Genomic DNA, 19,320 nt, shown 5'->3' with positions numbered 1-19,320 from the left:
CGTTGTACATAAGTTTAATAATATTCTGAAAGTCCTGTCCAAATCCAAATGTATTTTATAGTATAATGCAGGTAGTCCCAGCCCACCCTATCAAAGGTTTTCTCTGCGTCTGGGGATAAGGCTGCCACTGAAGTATCCAGGTCTTTTGCCTTCCAGATGACATGCAATAGATTGTCAGATGAAGTTCTGCCTTTCACGAATCCCACCTGGTCTGGATTTATGATTTTCATAATGAAATGATTCATCCTCATAGCCAGAAGTTTTGTAAACTATTTTCCATCACAATTTATCAAGGAAATTGGACAGTAGCTCCCGCACTCATGGGGATCCTTTCCCTTTTTGGGGATTACTTACAGAAGGTGGGAGCTCACCTGTGTCAATCGATGTGTTCAATGTTTTCAATATTTCTGGGCTTTGCTGCTCCGCAAACCTTTTGTAGAAATCACTGGGTATCCAATCCAGCCCTGTGGGTGCTTGTCTTATAGTTTCGGTCAATTCCTCCAAAGTAATTGGACGGTCGACCCAGTTCCTGTCTTCCTCTTTTAGTTTAGGAAGGTTCAGATTCTGAAAGAATGCCTCTGCTTTGTGCATTTTTAAAGGACTGTCTGAAGTAGAAAGTTCCTGATAGAAGTCTCAAATTATGTTGTTTATTTCTTTATTATTGGTAATCAGCTTGCCTGTCTTTTTTCTGATTCCACCTATTTGCCGATCTGTTTCTCTAGATGTCGATTGACTGGCCAACGGTTTTCCTGCATTTCCCCCTGATTCATACCATCTCTGCTTCAACCTGTACAGAGAATATTCAGCTATTTTACTGAGTAAAGTATTCAGCTCGTATTTGGTTTTTGTCAAGTTTACCAGAGAAATGTTGTTAGGATTGGACCAATATTCCCTCTCCAGAGTTTTGAGCTCTGTTTCAAGTTTATCAATTTTCTGTTTATCTTGTTTCTTAATAGTAACTGTTCATTGTGTTATTACTCCACGTATGTATGCTTCAAAAGCTTCCCAGACATGTACCTGTTTTTCAAAGAACATTGTAATATTCTAAGCATAAACACTGTGAGAATGTTACTCACAACATAGGAAGTTCTCCTATCAGCTTAGACAAAACCACTGCCGCCATGCGGATCTTCCATAGCCTACCACACTACTCAGATTGTTCGGCCTCGTTAACGTCCGCGACACACTTCTTTGCCACCTTTTGGGTCTGTAAAACGACTTAGTGATCCTCTCACAGTAACCCAGAACACAGCAGTGTAGTGCAAGGAGCATTTCAGTCCCCATTTCATGCACATGTCTCTCACCTCTATGAACCTCCTTGGAAAAGTCAGGGAAAACTCCACCTTTGTCCCTTGCCAGTGAAAATTCCTAAGTTATTTTGCTCTGAGCCGGACCTTCTCCCTGTCGGTGTATGGTAAGAATTTCACCAGGATAGGCTGGGGGTCGTGTGGGGCTGGTCCTGGGCGCAGTGTCGTGTTGTGTTTTCCCAATGGTCATGTTGTTAACATCGGTGTGTCCTCAACTAGATTGCGTAAAATGTCTTTCATACAATCCAGCGTATTTATGTGTATTTCGGGAACCCCTCTGATCCGAAGTGTGTTTCTCTGACTAACGTTCCTGGGATTGAAGTCGTTCTTCCAGATTTTGCGAATCTACTTTAGAACTGGGTCACCAGGCTGTTCTTCTCCACCATTTTTGTTGCTAGCAGCAGCTGCAGGTAGAGGCAACATTTTCGTGTTTTTCGTCAAAAGTCCCTGCTTTTGTGCGTTTCTAAGTCGTTTTTCCATGTAACTGATATCTTGGACAAGTAGTTAACAAAATGTGTAACTAGGCGTTGAATAATCGGGTTGGAGCTACACAGCCTCTTTAGTTAGCTGCTGCTCTTCGCAACATTGTCTCGGGAAGTCGACAGGTAGGCTATATTAAGTACAGGCTATGTGTAGCAAAGCAACTCCCGCCTCTTCCTCGCTAATCCAATCTCACTTTCTCAATGCCCGTTTAAAGGACAATTTTGAATCCCTAATGCAATTTCCAAGCCTCTCTGACCATCCTCTCACTTCGCTGTTTGTGACTTGCAATTGAATAAGTGGGAGAGAAGGGGAGGTAGAGGGATGTAGGTGGAAGGAAGAGGGGGAAGTAGAGAGGGATGTAGGGGGGGAACAAGTGTTGTAGAGAGGTAGATGGAGAGATTGGAAGGAAAGAAGGGGTCAAGGAGAGATGGAGAAAGTGATGAAAAGAAAGAGCGGGTGGGAGGGAATTAAAGATTTAGATGGGAAGGGAGGGGAGTGAGAGAGAGGGAATGATAGAGGGAGAGAGAGAGATTGTCTGTGTTTTCATCACAGGGGTGAAGTTGTCTGCTTGCATAAAACATGGAGCTGTCTGAACCACAGTGCTCAGTAGCACATATGCTCTGGCCACAGGTGATTTGTAGAGCAGCTATTCCAGGGCAACTGTGTGTGTCTTTTGAGAAAGTGTGTGTGTAAACGACTGTGTACGAGGGAGGATTGGGCAGAGGCGGCTGGGACGGGCCGTATTTCAACCGGCGCGTCGCTCACCGGGATCACCGATTTTAAAACGTTACATCTTATGCGCGTGGCTAGCCAGCACTACTGAGCAGAGCTGTTTGTGTGTGTCCATACGGGGGCTGGGGGAGGGGTCTGGCCCCATAGGTTAGCCAGCACTTCCACCTGCCTCAGCTAATCAAAAGCTTGGTGATTAGTTGATACGTTTAATTGAAACAGTTGTGCTAGTTTGGATTGGATTTGATCCACATTGAAAAACACAGATCCAGGTTTTATTGTCCCTATGGTGCCCCTGTGTCTCTCCCATCCTCACCAAGTCCTCTGTCCTTGAGAGAAAGACATCCCTTAGTGAAAGCAGTTTACTTTAAGCTTGGCTTTCTCTACCCCTCTCTCGGTCTTATACAATACTGGCCCAGCCACTCACTCGGTCAATCCCAGGCAAAAACATGTCTAAAAATACTGGGGATGCTGCTGGACTGAAATGACTTTTTCCTTCCTCCTTGGAGCCGGGGCGGAACGCACGCTGGGCAATTTAAATGCTAATCTAGGGACTATTTACTGGCTATTAAGAGGTAATTGAGTCTTCAGCCTCTGTGGCTCTCGCCATGCCGCGGGTTCAACAGAAAATATGTTTTTGTTTTGTTAGAGGGGTGAGATGAGAATTGTCGGTGTGTCCTTGTGTGTGTGTGTGGGAAGTTTTGCTAACACAGCATTGCTAGGAAATGTGTGTGGGTGTGTGTTTGCTCGCTGGTTAGTCAGTCAGTGCCAAAATGAGTACCCAATCATCACAAACTTGACCTCCGGTCCAGCTTTTCCTCTCTCTCTTCTCTAGTCCAATCATGGCGGATGTGTTAGCATAAAGACCAATCAGGATTGGCGGGAGCCTCCAGATTACTAGAAGATGACTCAGACTTTTTGGACAGGAGGCTGATGTTGCTTTGTTAGCACAATGTTGTTGGGTGTAGCGCCCAGCAGAACCAACAAACTCTGAGTTTACATGAATCAATGCAACAGGGTGGAGAGAGGATAGGGGGAGGGAGGTGTGTGTGTGAGATGCTGCGCGCATTGGATAGAGGGATACAATGAGTGAATATGTGATGGAGTTTTCATGGGTGTTGAGTGTGTATGATTTGCTTGTGTGTAGTTTGCAAAGTTGACTTAGTTTACGTAGATATGAGGGTTCTTGTCAGCAGCCACAGAGGAGGAATGCTGTTTGCTTGTTGGAGAGCCCTGCACCATGCTCGCTCCTCAAGTGTGTGTGTTTGAAGTCCTGACGTGGGGAGAAGACAAAGAGGTGGCGTCTCGATTGAAGATCAGGTTGCTTTCCACTGAAGGCATCATCCCAGACATCAAAGGTTCCTAGCCAAGCGCCAGCTACAGTAGCTGCATCGGCCCTGCACTCAGCATACAGAGTCTATCCTAGCACACACCACACCACTCAGCATACAGAGTCTAGCCTAGCACACACCACACCTCACCACTCAGCATACAGAGTTTAGTCTAGCCTAGCACACACCTTACCACTCAGCATACAGAGTCTAGTCTAGCCTAGCACACACCACACCACTCAGCATACAGAGTCTAGCCTAGCACACACCACACCACTCAGCATACAGAGTCTAGCCTAGCACGCACTACACCACTCAGCATACAGAGTCTAGCCTAGCACGCACCACACCACTCAGCATACAGAGTCTAGCCTAGCACGCACTACACCACTCAGCATACAGAGTCTAGCCTAGCACGCACCACACCACTCAGCATACAGAGTCTAGCCTAGCACACACTACACCACTCAGCATACAGAGTCTAGCCTAGCACACACTACACCACTCAGCATACAGAGTCTAGCCTAGCACGCACCACTCCACTCAGCATACAGAGTCTAGCCTAGCACACACTACACCACTCAGCATACAGAGTCTAGCCTAGCACGCACTACACCACTCAGCATACAGAGTCTAGCCTAGCACGCACCACACCACTCAGCATACAGAGTCTAGCCTAGCACGCACCACACCACTCAGCATACAGAGTCTAGCCTAGCACACACTACACCACTCAGCATACAGAGTCTAGCCTAGCACACACTACACCACTCAGCATACAGAGTCTAGCCTAGCACGCACCACTCAGCATACAGAGTCTAGCCTAGCACGCACCACTCAGCATACAGAGTCTAGCCTAGCACGCACCACTCAGCATACAGAGTCTAGCCTAGCACGCACCACTCAGCATACAGAGTCTAGCCTAGCACGCACCACTCAGCATACAGAGTCTAGCCTAGCACGCACCACTCAGCATACAGAGTCTAGCCTAGCACGCACCACTCAGCATACAGAGTCTAGCCTAGCACGCACCACTCAGCATACAGAGTCTAGCCTAGCACGCACCACTCAGCATACAGAGTCTAGCCTAGCACGCACCACTCAGCATACAGAGTCTAGCCTAGCACGCACCACTCAGCATACAGAGTCTAGCCTAGCACGCACCACTCAGCATACAGAGTCTAGCCTAGCACGCACCACTCAGCATACAGAGTCTAGCCTAGCACGCACCACTCAGCATACAGAGTCTAGCCTAGCACGCACCACTCAGCATACAGAGTCTAGCCTAGCACGCACCACTCAGCATACAGAGTCTAGCCTAGCACGCACCACTCAGCATACAGAGTCTAGCCTAGCACGCACCACTCAGCATACAGAGTCTAGCCTAGCACGCACCACTCAGCATACAGAGTCTAGCCTAGCACGCACCACTCAGCATACAGAGTCTAGCCTAGCACGCACCACTCAGCATACAGAGTCTAGCCTAGCCCACCACGCTGCTCCTCACCACACCGCGCTGCCCCTCGCCACACGGCCCCTCGCCATACGGCCCCTCGCCATACGGCCCCTCACCTCACCACCCCTACTTGCTCACACATTAACTTTTCAAACACACACACACACACACACACACACACACACACACACACACACACACACACACACACACATTCTCTATCAAACACACACGCTCTCTTTCAAACACACACGCTCAGCCAACTCTGAGTGCAAGAGATAAGCATGCATCGCCTCACAGCTTTCCTATAAGAAGCCACCCTATAGCCCTCCTGCCCTCCTGCCCTCCCACCCTCCTGCCCTCCTGCCCTCCCATCCTCCCCTGGCTGTTCTTTTAATCCACTACCCAGTGAAAAGACCCACTGCAGTTAATAGTCATGAATAGCAAGGTCAGCGCCAGGGGACAGCCAAACAAAGGATGAAGCTGCCGCCGTTGAAGCACAGCAACGCTCAGCTCCACTAATCTCTAGTGCCACTTCACCTGTCATGGTGGCATCGTTGTATCGTAACTGTCCTACCGCTGGGACGTTATGGGGTTGAAATAAATGTCCGATTTTGACCCCTGTATCAGTTGTTAGGGGCAACTTCAACTTGTTTGACCGTAACATTCTAACTGCTCTAAATGTTGTCTAACCTCATAGTTATTTTTATTGGCTGTTTTGCTGACCGTTGACACTTGTTCTGTGTTTCTCATTGGGCAGGTATCGAGTGTCCGCGCGGCTCCAGGAACATGCCCGGCGGCATGCAGGTGGCTGAGCCCTTCAGCGACGAGGCCATGGCCTTCACCAAGGAGCTGGTACTGCAGAGAGAGGTAAGAGCAACATTCATTAAAGCTCCAATTTCTTTGATTTCAGTGGTTTTACTTGCGACTGCATGTTTGGCTGGTTTTGCAGTCTGACATATTGGATCACATTCGACCTCCAGTTTCATTTTGTCTCCTGGCTTTCTTTAGTGTGGTTTTTGATGACTCTGGGTGTGTTTGTAAATTCTCTCTGCAGTGCCAGAGTGTGTTCAGAGTGTGCTCTGGGCGTTCGTAAATTCAGAGCGTTGTCAGATTGTCCGTTCGTAATTTCAGAACCTTTCTTTCTCTGTGGGTTCAGAGAACACACTGGACGTAGGTTTGATCCGAGTGTTCTGACCTCACAACCTCAAGCAACCAAGCTAACGTTGGCTAGCTTGCTAGATACTTCTGGACACAAATGAGAGAACACCTCACTCTAACCATTTTACTCACCGTAGTAGAGCTGGTTTGGCTGTTTTCATGTTATCTAGAGCATTGATGATTCTAACTGCTGCTGGCAACAATTAGTTACGCTTTTTTTGCCGATGTTTACTGACACGGCCATATTCAACAGGTGTTTAACGTTTGTAAATTCATCAGTTATTCTGCGCTTTAGCACACTCGGACGAGTACTCTGAAATCGCCAGAGTGAATTTACGAACGCACCCTCTGAGTTGCGTGGAAGGTCGACAGTTTTGGATCATGTTTGATCTCCATTTAGGTTCATCTATGGAACTGTGGTGCCTAGTTTCCCTTGGTGAATGCCATTCTAAATTGTCGATAGGAGTTGTTTGTGTTAACTGTGAACCGAGGCCTAGTCTTCCCTTCCCCTCATGTCCTTCTGCCATACATCCTTTTCTGACGGGCCGTGGAGAGATGATTAGGGCCTCCACTCCATCAATTGACCAAATCCATAGAACGTCTCAGTTGAGTAATGGTAGAGCAGAAAGAAGGGGAGACTGGGAGGACAGGCGATAATTTATCCACCTCAAAACCACCCTGTTATGCCCCACTCTCTCTGAAACCCAAAACCTTTCACAGGCCGACTTCCAAACCCCTTTCGTACTCTCTGGCAAATGTGGCCTTGTCGCACCCTCCCTCCAGATACTCCCTTCTACAAACTGATTCAAGATCAATTTTGTATCTCCCCACTAATAATTAAGGGTATAATTTGGCACGGGTAAGCTGATCCTAGATCCAAACGTTTATTGACATGTAAAACAGAAAGCTGCTTATTTAACTGGAGCCCATTGAAGCTAGCTCTGAATCCAAGGACAGCTAGCCTACTGTAACTCTCCTCTCCGCTGGACCCTGTTGAAGGGCTCTGTGTATCCCATGCTCCTTTGAGCCCCTCTAATTGTCATGGAAATGTGGCTTTGAGGCCAAATGTTTTGGCTGGTGTGGAGCTAGAAGGCTAGCCTGTGTAGGATGAGCTGAGCTAGCCAGATTGCTGCACTAGATTCCCAACTGGAAAGCTTTGGAAGTGGAATTGAGGTTAACAGGGGGAGTATTAGTGATGGGGGTGCAGTCGGACTCGGACCGCTCTGGCTGACAGGGACACACACATGCATAACATCCACACACAATGTTATACTCAACACAATATAATAATAAGTAATATATGCAATTTAGCTTTTATTCAAAGCAACTTAAAAAATAAACTTTAAAAAAAAAATGTATACTTTATTTAACTAGGCAAGTCAGTTAAGAACAAATTCTTATTTACAATGACGGCCTACCAAAAGGCCTCTTACGGGGGCCTGGGATTTAAATAATTCATAAATAAATACAATAAATATAGGACAAAACACACATCACAACAAGAGAGACACAACACTACATAGAGACCTAACACAACATAACAAGGCGGTAGATACAACAATACATCACACAAAGCAGCCACAACTGTCAGTAAGAGTGTCCATGATTGTGTTTTTGAATGAAGATATTGAGATAAAACTGTCCAGTTTGAGTGTTTGTTGCAGCTCGTTCCAGTCACTAGCTGCAGCAAACTGAAAAGAGGAGCGACCCAGGGATGTGTGTGCTTTGGGGACCTTTAACAGAATGTGACTGGCAGAACGGGTGTTGTATGTGGAGGAAGAGGGCTGTGGTAGATATCTCAGATAGGGGGGAGTGAGGCCTAACAGGGTTTTATAAATGAGCATCAACCAGTGGGTCTTGCGACGGGTATACAGAGATGACCAGTTTACAGAGGAGTATAGAGTGCAGTGATGTGTCCTATAAGGAGCATTGGTGGCAAATCTGATGGCCGAATAGTAAAGAACATCTAGCCGCTCGAGAGCACCATTACCTGCCGATCTATAAATTATGTCTCGGTATTCTGGCATGGGTAGGATGGTCATCTGAATCAGGGTTAGTTTATCAGCTGTGGTGAAGGAGGAGTGATTACGATAGAGGAAACCAAGTAGATTTATCTTTAGCCTGCAGCTTTGATATGTGCTTAGAGAAGGACAGTGCACTGTCTAGTCATACTCCCAAGTACTTGTATGAGGTGACTACCTGAAGCTTTAAACACTCAGAGGTAGTAATCACACCTGTGGGGAGAGGCATTCTTCTTACCAAACCACAGTACCTTTGTTTTGGAGGTGTTCAGAACAAGGTTAAGGGTAGAGAAAGCTTGTTGGACACTAAGAAAGCTTTGTTGTAGAGCATTTAACACAAAATCCGGGGAGGGGCCAGCTGAGTATAAGACTGTATCATCTGCATATAAATGGATGAGAGAGCTTCCTACTGCCTGAGCTATGTTGTTGATGTAAATTGAGAAGAGCGTGGGGCCTAGGATTGATTGATTAAAGAGCTCAGCCATGTGCTTCTTGTCAGTAATAACCACATCAACTTTAAGGGACATGGGCAGCTGTGAGGAGGAGGGTTTATTCTCCAGGTCTTTAACCGTTTTCCAGAACTTCTTGGCATTAGACCCACAGAGAGAACTGATCCTTAAACTAACTAACTTTGGCCTTGCGGATAGCCTGAGTAAACGTTTCTCATTTGCCTGAACGAGAGCCAGTCAGCCTGAGTGTGTGTGCCGAGCCTTTCGCCAAATGCAATTCTTGAGGTGGAGTAACTCTGCAAGATCATGGTTGAACCAGGGGCTGAACCTGTTTTTAATTCTCATTATCTTTATGGGCGCGTGTTTGTTAACAATACCACTGAAAATATCAAGAAAGAAGCCCCAAGCGTCTTCGACAGAGGGGATCAAGCTGATTCTATACCAATTTACAGAGGACAGGTCATGAAGGAAGGCTTGCTAATTCAAGTTTTTCAGCAAACGTCTATGACAAATCAGGACATGTTGTTTCACTGAGCAGCGATTACGAACACGGGCTGTAAAACAGTGATCACTAAGGTCATTACAGAAAACACCAGACTGATACCTATCAGGATTATTTATGAGGATAACATCAAGGAGAGTAGCCTTTTCTGGGTGTTTGGAGTCATACCTTGTGGGATTGGTAATAATCTGAGAAAGATTACAGGAGTCCCATTGCTTTAGGACTTGGTCATGTGGTTTAAGCGTGTCCCAGTTTAGGTCACCTAGCAGGACAAATTCAGACTTAGTGTAAGGGGCCAGCTTAGAGCAGGTAGGGTACAGACCGGTGATGATGGAGGACGATAGCACCCAGCAACAGTCAACAAAGATCTATTAGAAAGTTTAATGCTTAAAACCAGCAGATCAAATTGTTTGGGGACAGACTTGGTGGAGACACCCGAGCACTAAAGATGTTCCTTGGTAAAGATTGCAACTCCACCACCTTTGGAAGATCTGTCTTACTGATTTAGGTTATAACCAGAAAGGTTAACATCAGTATTCTAAACACTCTTCCTTAACCACGTCTCAGTAACGACCAACACATGTGGATTGGAGCTGTGAACCCACACTTTCAATTGATCCCTTTTAGGTATTAAGCTTTTTGTGTTAATGTGCAGAAAACCCAGGCTTTTACGAGAGCAGAAGACAGTGAAGCAGATATCAGAGCACAAGTCAGAATTGCGGCTAGCAACAGTAGGTGGGCCAGGTGTACATGCACATCAAGGCACGGCATAGTACAGGGAGAGCTCTGCAGTGCGGATGTATGACATCTGAATGTGCATCAGATGGCAACAAGATCATATTGTACAGCATTTTCATCAGGGAACATGAATACAAAGCCGGCGAGAGGTGGTTAGAATAGGATGGGAGGCCAAAATTCTGTGTAACCAAGAGAGTCAGGGTCCCGAGTGTGGGAACAAACAGTCTGTCCCACGGTTGGGTAAATAAAGTTTGTAGTCAACAAAATATGCAGGAGTCATGAGGCAAATAGCAAAATGCACAAGAAAAAAAAAATATATATAACGACTTGTGGCTAGCCATTGTAAGTTCAGAGTCACTCGCCCCAACAGTGTGTGTGTGCTGGAGGCGGGAGAGAGCTCGGGAGAGAGGGGTGAGTGTGGCGGTGGTACCTGTACCAGACAGGGGGAGACAGGCCAGGGCAGACGGTGACAGATCGCCAGCTGGAATCCTTGCAGCAATGCAGCAGGACACAGGAGTAGGAGTCACACCCACTGGGGAGATGCTTTTATTTCTGGTGTCCCGTTTCTAGTAGAAAATGCCAGTGAATGGTCTTTGAACAGCAGGTGGGGGCTTCAGAGGATGTGTGAATACTTTTTACATATTGGTGGCCCCAGGAATCGAACCCATAACCCTGGCGGTGCAAGCACCATCCTCCACCAAGTGAGCCATGCAGGACCACAGTCATACCCACGTTGGCTCGGTCACGCATACCCTCGGAAACTCAAAATTGTCTTCCTTCTCTCACACGACATGCAAGTCCCTCTTGCCCTCTCTCGTCCGTGTGAGTTAGCATGCTTAGGAGAGACTGCTGCTGCTGCCTTAACCTACTGGCTGTGGCTAATGCAATCTTAACACTGCCCAAGCTAATTGTACAGAGGGAGAGAGGGATGGACGGAGAAAGAGGGGGAGGGGAAGAGAGAGGGAGGTAAAGGGAGGGAGGGGGGTCAGGGAGAGATTGAGAGGGAAAGAGAGAGTGGGGAGAAATATCCTGTTATCACACTCTTTCCATCTCTCCATTCCCCAGGTTGAAAATGGGGGCCTTAGTCGAAGTGGCCCGATTACATTTTTTTCCGCCCCAATCCCCCCAGTGTCACTGCGTTTTAAAACTGCCGCTCCGCTCCAATGGATGCGAATGGAGCCCAGGTGAACTCATTTTAGGACGTTTTCTGACTGAGTGCAGATTTCTTTTTCATTTAGTGAATGATGTTTGATTGAAGCTGCTCTCCAAGTGGTCCACTTTTCAGTGAATAGGGTTTCATTTTAGTTTAGAGGGAATTCTCCATGGGCATCTCCACCGATGTGTTTGTAGTTTTCGGAATCAGATTGTCTATCGGTAATTTGAAGTCTTAGCAGGGGTATTCGACTTCAAGGCCTCGCATGTGCCAAACCGACGCCACGTCAAACATCCTTCCCTCTCCTCTGCCCCTTCTTTTACTTCTCCCTCCTTTCGCCTCCTCTCCCCTTTCCTCCTTTGAGGAATTCTGTGTTAGTGCAGGCTTGACGGGTCGGCTGGTATGTTGGGGAGGAAGTCTGTGTTAGTGCAGGCTTGACGGGTCGGCTGGTATGTTGGGGAGGAAGTCTGTGTTAGTGCAGGCTTGACGGGTCGGCTGGTATGTTGGGGAGGAATTCTGTGTTAGTGCAGGCTTGACGGGTCGGCTGGTATGTTGGGGAGGAATTCTGTGTTAGTGCAGGCTTGACGGGTCGGCTGGTATGTTGGGGAGGAATTCTGTGTTAGTGCAGGCTTGACGGGTCGGCTGGTATGTGTCGTGGAAATTTCCTGTATTACTCAATAAAGAGAGAGAGAGAGCCAACCACACACAAGTCAGAGTTAAATTATATATTCCATCTTTAATATATATATACAAGCTTCACCAAAGCCCTTTAATGACTCTCAGATCAATTCAGTGTCTATAAATGAATTCTCTGAGAGTCCTTATGAAACAATTCTTAGTTTCATTTATAGCCAAGAACACCCCTCTCAACTTACAAAGAATCCTTTACCCGAAAGAGGAGTATCCTATCGCTAGACAGCATCAGCTATAAATCATCGTTCAGTTTGATCTCCCAAGACAAGGTTTAAATCTCATGCTTGATACTTCCCTGTCTACCAAAACATTACCTCATCCAATGGCATATATCAATAGTCATTTCTAGATACTCCCAAACCTGGACAAACTCAAAATCAGACAGTGAGCCCCTTAGGTCAAATACTAGGTCAAGATAAGGGCAACCTCAGAGGGGACATACAATGGTTCCAAACACGGCCAAACTCCTTCCCCCTATGAGAAAAGTAGGGAGTGACTGGCGTACAGACATTGTATGAGATAACTAACTGGTTCCCCAATTAATAACTCCATCCCATGATTTAGGAATAGTTACAAACAACGTTCCCATAAGAAACCAACATTCCACTCTGTCCTCCTCCCCTTCTAATATTCTACTTAGCACCACATGGTTTAACATATACATTGACTTATTAAGACAAGCCTGACCTCTCCCCCCTCTGGCCCCAAGTTACCAATCCCTAGCTCAGAAGATTCTAATGACAAGTATCTCACAAGCATATGATGAAAATAACATCTTATCTATCTATGTTACTTAGCTAAATCTGATTCTGCCACGACATATGTTGGGGAGGAAGTCTGTGTTAGTGCAGGCTTGAAGGGTCGGCTGGTATGTTGGGGAGGAATTCTGTGTTAGTGCAGGCTTGACTGGTCGGCTGGTATGTTGGGGAGGAAGTCTGTGTTAGTGCAGGCTTGACGGGTCGGCTGGTATGTTGGGGAGGAATTCTGTGTTAGTGCAGGCTTGACGGGTCGGCTGGTATGTTGGGGAGGAATTCTGTGTTAGTGCAGGCTTGACGGGTCGGCTGGTATGTTGGGGAGGAATTCTGTGTTAGTGCAGGCTTGACGGGTCGGCTGGTATGTTGGGGAGGAATTCTGTGTTAGTGCAGGCTTGACGGGTCGGCTGGTATGTTGGGGAGGAAGTCTGTGTTAGTGCAGGCTTGACTGGTCGGCTGGTATGTTGGGGAGGAAGTCTGTGTTAGTGCAGGCTTGACGGGTCGGCTGGTATGTTGGGGAGGAATTCTGTGTTAGTGCAGGCTTGACGGGTCGGCTGGTATGTTGGGGTGTCATCACACTCTTCGATGTTCTCTCTCTAAAGCACTGCGGCGACGGCGTCTTCATTTCTCCTGATGCGAACACGCATAATTAAAGTGGCGCGTGTTGAGAGGAGCAGCCATGATTTCTGCCACTATTTTTATAATCTCTCTTGCTCTCTACATCTTGGTGTCTACCACTCTCTCTCTCGCTCTCCCTCCACCTTTCTTTTTTCTCTTTCTGTCTCTCTCTCTCCTGCTTCTTGCTCTCTGTCTTGGTCTCTCTCTCTCTCTCTCTCTCTCTCTCCAACTTTTTTCTTTCTGTCTCTTGCTCTCTGTCTTGATGTCTATCTCCCTCTCTCTCCCATCTCTCTGTGTGCAGTCTTAATCTCTGACTGACACGCGCTCCTTCTTCCCATGCGTACTTCTTTAAAATAGCTTGGCAGTATTTCAGGGCAAAGGCATTTAGAAACAGCCAAAATAAGTTCCTCTTTTGATGTTTCCTCCTAGAACCCATATGTCTCCTGAGGTGTATCGTCTGCAAACATTTTTACATGTTCATTTCCCATCTTTCTCTATTTCACACCAAGGAGGGTTTTTGTTCATGAAATGTTTGTGTGTGGTAATAGATATGAATTGTGTTGAGTGCAGAGTTTTTGCGTGGAGAGGAACAGGGGAGTGGGGAAACCATGGATCAGAGGTATAGGAAACGGAAGGGAAGAGGAAGATGGAAGTGGTAAAAGTGATATGCTTTAGGGCCTGACTGCAACAGAGTAGTTTCTGTTCCATCCCTCCATCACGACTGTCTGTGACAGACAGAATGAGAGAGAACAATAAAAGACTGAGGGAAGTGAGAGTTAAAGAGGCCTGGTCCGCCTCCCACGCGTGGCTCTGACCTTGTGTGCGGGGACACACTCATTGGCCTCTGACCTTTCTCAGTCTATCCATCCCTCTCTTATTCTTTCTCTCTTTCTGTCTTTTTTAATTCAAATTTGGTCTTTCATTCACTTGATCGATTCCATCCACATGCTTTCTCTCTCTGTTCTTCTCTCTCTCCTCTCTCCTCCTCTCTCTAGCTCTCTTATCCTCTACCTCTCTTATCCTCTCTCTACCTCTCTCTACCTCTCTCTACCTCTCTCTACCTCTCTCCTCCTCTCTCTAGCTCTCTTATTCTCTACCTCTTCCTCTCTTATTCTCTACCTCTTCCTCTCTTATTCTCTACCTCTTCCTCTCTCCTCCTCTCTCCTCCTCTCTCCTCCTCTCTCCTCCTCTCTCTACCTCTCTCTACCTCTCTCTACCTCTCTCCTCCTCTCTCTAGCTCTCTTATTCTCTACCTCTTCCTCTCTTATTCTCTACCTCTTCCTCTCTTATTCTCTACCTCTTCCTCTCTCCTCCTCTCTCCTTCTCTCTCCTCCTCTCTCCTCCTCTCTCTCCTCCTCTCTCTCCTCCTCTCTCTCCTCCTCTCTCTCCTCCTCTCTCTCCTCCTCTCTCTCCTCCTCTCTCTACCTCTCTCTACCTCTCTCTACCTCTCTCTACCTCTCTCTACCTCTCTCTACCTCTCTCTCCTCCTCTCTCATGTACAGTGCCTTTAGAATGTATTGACATCCCTTGACTTTTTCCACGTGTTGTTGTTACAGCCTGAATTTAAAATGATTAAATGGGGATGTCACTGATCTACACACAATAGCCCAGAATGTAAAAGTGGAATGATGTTTTTGGAAATGTTTACAAATTAATAAAAAATGAAAAGCTGAAATATCTTGAGCCAATAAGTTATTCAACCAATTGTGTTATGGTAAGCCTAAATAAGTTCAGGAGTAGAAATGTACTTAACAAGTCACATAAGTTGCATGGACTCACTGTGTGCAATAATAGTGTTTAACATGATTTTGAAATGACCCATCTTTGTACCCCACACATACAATTATCTGTAAGGTCCCTCAATCGAGCAGTGAATTTCACACACAGATTCAACCACAAAGACCAGGGAGGTTTTCCAATGAATCACAAAGAAGGGCCCATATTAGTAGATGCAGACATTGAATATCCCTTTGAGCATGGTGAAGTTATTAATTACACTTTGGATGGTGTATCAATACACCCATTCAGGAAACAGGCGCCCTTCCTAACTCAGTGGCCAGCGAGGAAGGAAACTGCTCAGGGATTTCTCCACAACTAGCATAAATGACAGCGTGAAAAGAAGGAAGCCATTAAAGTAATACTGCAAAAAATGTGGGAAAGAAATAAAAATTGTTATAAATACAAAGCATTATGTTTGGGGCAAATCCAACACATCACTGAGTACCACTCTTCCTATTATCAAGCATGGTGGTGTCTGCATCATGTTTTGGGTATGCTTGTCATCGACAAGGACTAGGGAGTTGTTGTTGATAAAAATAAACGAAATAGAACTAAGCACAGGCAAAATCCTAGAGGAAAACTTGGTTCAGTCAGCTTTCCAACAGACACTGGGAGACAAATTCACTAAAACACAAGGCCAACCTGGAGTTGCTTACCAAGATGACATTGACTGTTCCCGAGTGGCCTAGTTACAGTTTTGACTTAAATTGGCTTGAAAATCTATGGCAAGACTTAAATGGCTGTCTAGCAATGATCAACAACCAACTTGACAGTTTGAAGAATTTTTAAAAGTATAATGGGCAAAAATAGCTCTTAGAGACATCAAGATATATTAGTTTTATTTTCTATATATATATATTTTTTTATCTTATAATTTTTCTTCCACTGACATTAGTATTTTGTGTAGATCGTTGTCAAAAAATGACTATGAAATCCATTTTAATCCCACTTTGTAACAACAAAATGTAGGCAAAGTCAAGGTGTGTGAAGGCACTGTATGTGTGGACAGTTGATTTTATCACTGTAGTATCTAGTAGGCTATACGGTATCAGAGCTGAGTGAACTCATCCCAGACACATCAGGTCACTCTGTCTCACCCTCGCACCTCTGGCCCTTCCTGTTCTCACGTCCACCATTGGTCAGTGACAGCGCTGTACCCAGTCATGTGTTAGTTAGATGGCCAGCGCCCCCTGTTCCCAGGCTGGCACGGGGTTGGCAGCACATCCCGACAGGACAGGTGTCGGGCGGGAGTGGGGTGCAATGACTCATGTGGCCCGCACAGCAACATTCACTCAGTCAGTCACCACAGATTACAGGGCACAGACTCCCTCGCTGCTCAAGAAGCTTTAACGCTAATGTCTGTGATTGGGCCCCCCGCAGATTGTCGTGGGTTTGAGGTGTCTGTGATTGAGCCCCCCACAGAGTGTCGGGTTTTATGGGTGTCTGTGATTGCCCCCCCCCCCCCCCCCACACACAGATTGTCGTGGGTGTCTGTGATTGGGCCCCCCACAGTGTCGATGGTTTTGTGGGTGTCTGTGATTGGGCTCTCCACAGATTGTCGTGGGTGTCTGTGGTTGGGCCCCCCCACAGAGTGTCGGTGGGTTTGTGGGTGTCTGTGATTGGGCTCTCCACAGAGTGTCGGTGGGTTTGTGGGTGTCTGTGATTGGGCTCTCCACAGAGTGTCGGTGGGTTTGTGGGTGTCTGTGATTGGGCTCTCCACAGAGTGTCGGTGGGTTTGTGGGTGTCTGTGATTGGGCTCTCCACAGAGTGTCGGTGGGTTTGTGGGTGTCTGTGATTGGGCTCTCCACAGAGTGTCGGTGGGTTTGTGGGTGTCTGTGATTGGGCTCTCCACAGAGTGTCGGTGGCTTTGTGGGTGTTTTAGGTGTGTGTGTCTAATGGGGAAGCCTTTGATTAGTTGAATCAGGCGTTTTAGTGCTCTGCTGGGGGGGGAGTAATTGCTGCATTGGAAATGGTACCTTTACCTGCAGCATTATGAAACACCTGCCTAACCTTATCATTTCTCCAAGCCAGCCACAGCAGGTTGGTGGCACCTTCATTGGGGAGGTTTGTGGTAATGACTGGAGTGGAATTAGAGGAATGGTATCAAACACATCGAACACATGTTTTCCAGCTGTTTGATGCCATTCCATTGAATCTGTTCCCGGACATGTATTATGAGTCGTCCTCCCCTCAGCAGCCTCCTGTGAAGCCAGCCTGTATGAGAATCACCCACTATATGCAATTGGAGGTGGCTAGGCCTGTTTAACATTCTCCTGCTCACACAGTTATGGGTGAAAAAGTGCATCCTTCATGTGTTTTGAACCCTTTAATGTCTATTTTGCCTCTCACTCCAAGACCATATTGGATTTCTCCTTCGTCTGGCGCTTTGCATTGATTTCCGTTCACGTCTGAATTATTTGGCGTGAGTCAGATTACACAAGTGCCGCGCTTCCATCTCTCTCTCCTCCTCCCGTCTCCCTCTCTCTATCTAGCGCTTTCCATCTCTCTGTGTGTACATTCACGTGTTCATTTGTATGCACAGTCAGGTCTCGGTGAGCTGACATGCTTGTGCCGATATACAGTGTATTCAGAAATTATTCAGACCCCTCGACTTTTTCCACATTTTGTTACGTTACAGCCTTATTCTAAAATGAATTAAATAGTCCCCCGCCCGCCATCAATCTACACACAATACGCCATAATGACAAAGAAAAAAATGTTTTGCAAATGTATTAAAAATAAACATATCACATTTCCACAAGTATTCAGACCCTTTACTCAGTACTTTGTTGAAGCACCTTTGGCAGCGATTACAGCATAAAGTCTTCTTGGGTATGACGCTATAAGCTTGGCACAACAGTATTTGGGGAGTTTCTCCCATTCTTCTCTGTAGATCCTCTCAAGCTCTGTCAGGTTGGATGGCGAGCATCGCTGCAGAGCTATTTTCAGGTCTCTCCAGAGATGTTCGATCGGGTTCAAGTCTGGGCTCTGGCTGGGCCACTCAAGGACATTCAGAGACTTGTCCAGAAGCCACGTTGTCTTGGCCGTGTGCTTAGGGTCGTTGTCCGGTTGGAAGGTGAACCTTCGTGCTCTGGAGTAGGTTTTCATCCAGGATCTCTCTGTACTTTGCTCCGTTCATCTTTGGCCCGATCATGACTAGACTAGTCTTCCAGTTCCTGCTGCTGAAAAACATCCCCACAGCATGATGCTGCCACCACCATGCTTCTCCGTAGGGATGGTGCCAGGTTTCCTCCAGACGTGACGCTTAGCAGTCAGGCCAAGGAGTTCAATATTGGTTTCATCAGACCAGAGAATCTTGTTTCTCATGATCTGAGAGTCTATAGCTGGAGCTATGACAGAGTAACCATCAGGTTTTTGGTCACCTCCCTGACCATGGCCATTCTCCCCCGTTTTTCCGGGCGGCCAGCTCTAGGAAGTGTCTTGGAGGTTCCAAACTTCTTCCATTTAATAATGATGGAGGCTACTTAGTTCTTTGGGACCTTGGGGACTCCTATCAAGTTGTAGAAACATCTCAAGGATGATCAATGGAAACAGGATGCACCTGAGCTCAATTTCGAATCTCATAGCAAAGGGTCTGAATAGTTAATGCTTTTTCTCTTTTTTATTTGTAATACATTTGCAGAAATGTCAAACCTGTTTTCACTATGTCAGTATGGGGTATTGTGTGTAGATTGCTGAGTAACTTTTTTTAATAAAAAAAAAAATCTATTTTAGAATTGGGCTGTAACGTAACAAATTGTGAAAAAAGTCGAGCTCTGAATACTTTCCGTAGGCACTGTAGCGAAATTGTGTGTGTGTGTCTAGTTAAATAATAGATGGTGTGTTTTATAGGCCAGACAGACTTGGGGACACTGAGAATTCTCCCCCTGGGGACAGTTTGTTTGTAGGGTCTTTAAGACATTAAACCACCAATACTATTCTCAATATCATTTCCTTATATGATTTATATAGAATACATGGATGTCTTCTCCCGTCCACTACTTTTATTCAGAACTCTTTTACTTTAGTAGTATTTACATGCCTCTCATGCCAATATGGTTTATTGAATTAAATTCAAGCACCAGAGCATTGCCTCTGCACTAGGCGACAACCTAGCCATGAACGCACCCGGTCCCCTGCGCTTACCT

General features: G+C 46.3%; 1 protein-coding gene across 1 annotated transcript in view; it reads left to right on the top strand.

Moving 5' to 3' along the window:
• snd1 (staphylococcal nuclease and tudor domain containing 1) overlaps nt 1–19,320 on the top strand; it is a 312,352-nt gene that overhangs the window by 84,929 nt on the left and 208,103 nt on the right. The window contains exon 16 of the mRNA XM_038996705.1: nt 6,067–6,176. Within this exon, the coding sequence (XP_038852633.1) occupies nt 6,067–6,176 (110 nt within the window). The remainder of the gene's footprint in view (nt 1–6,066; nt 6,177–19,320) is intronic.

The sequence above is a fragment of the Salvelinus namaycush genome, chromosome 6, assembly GCF_016432855.1.
Source record: "Salvelinus namaycush isolate Seneca chromosome 6, SaNama_1.0, whole genome shotgun sequence".
NCBI lineage: Eukaryota > Metazoa > Chordata > Actinopteri > Salmoniformes > Salmonidae > Salvelinus > Salvelinus namaycush.
This window is presented reverse-complemented; position numbering and strand designations above follow the sequence as displayed.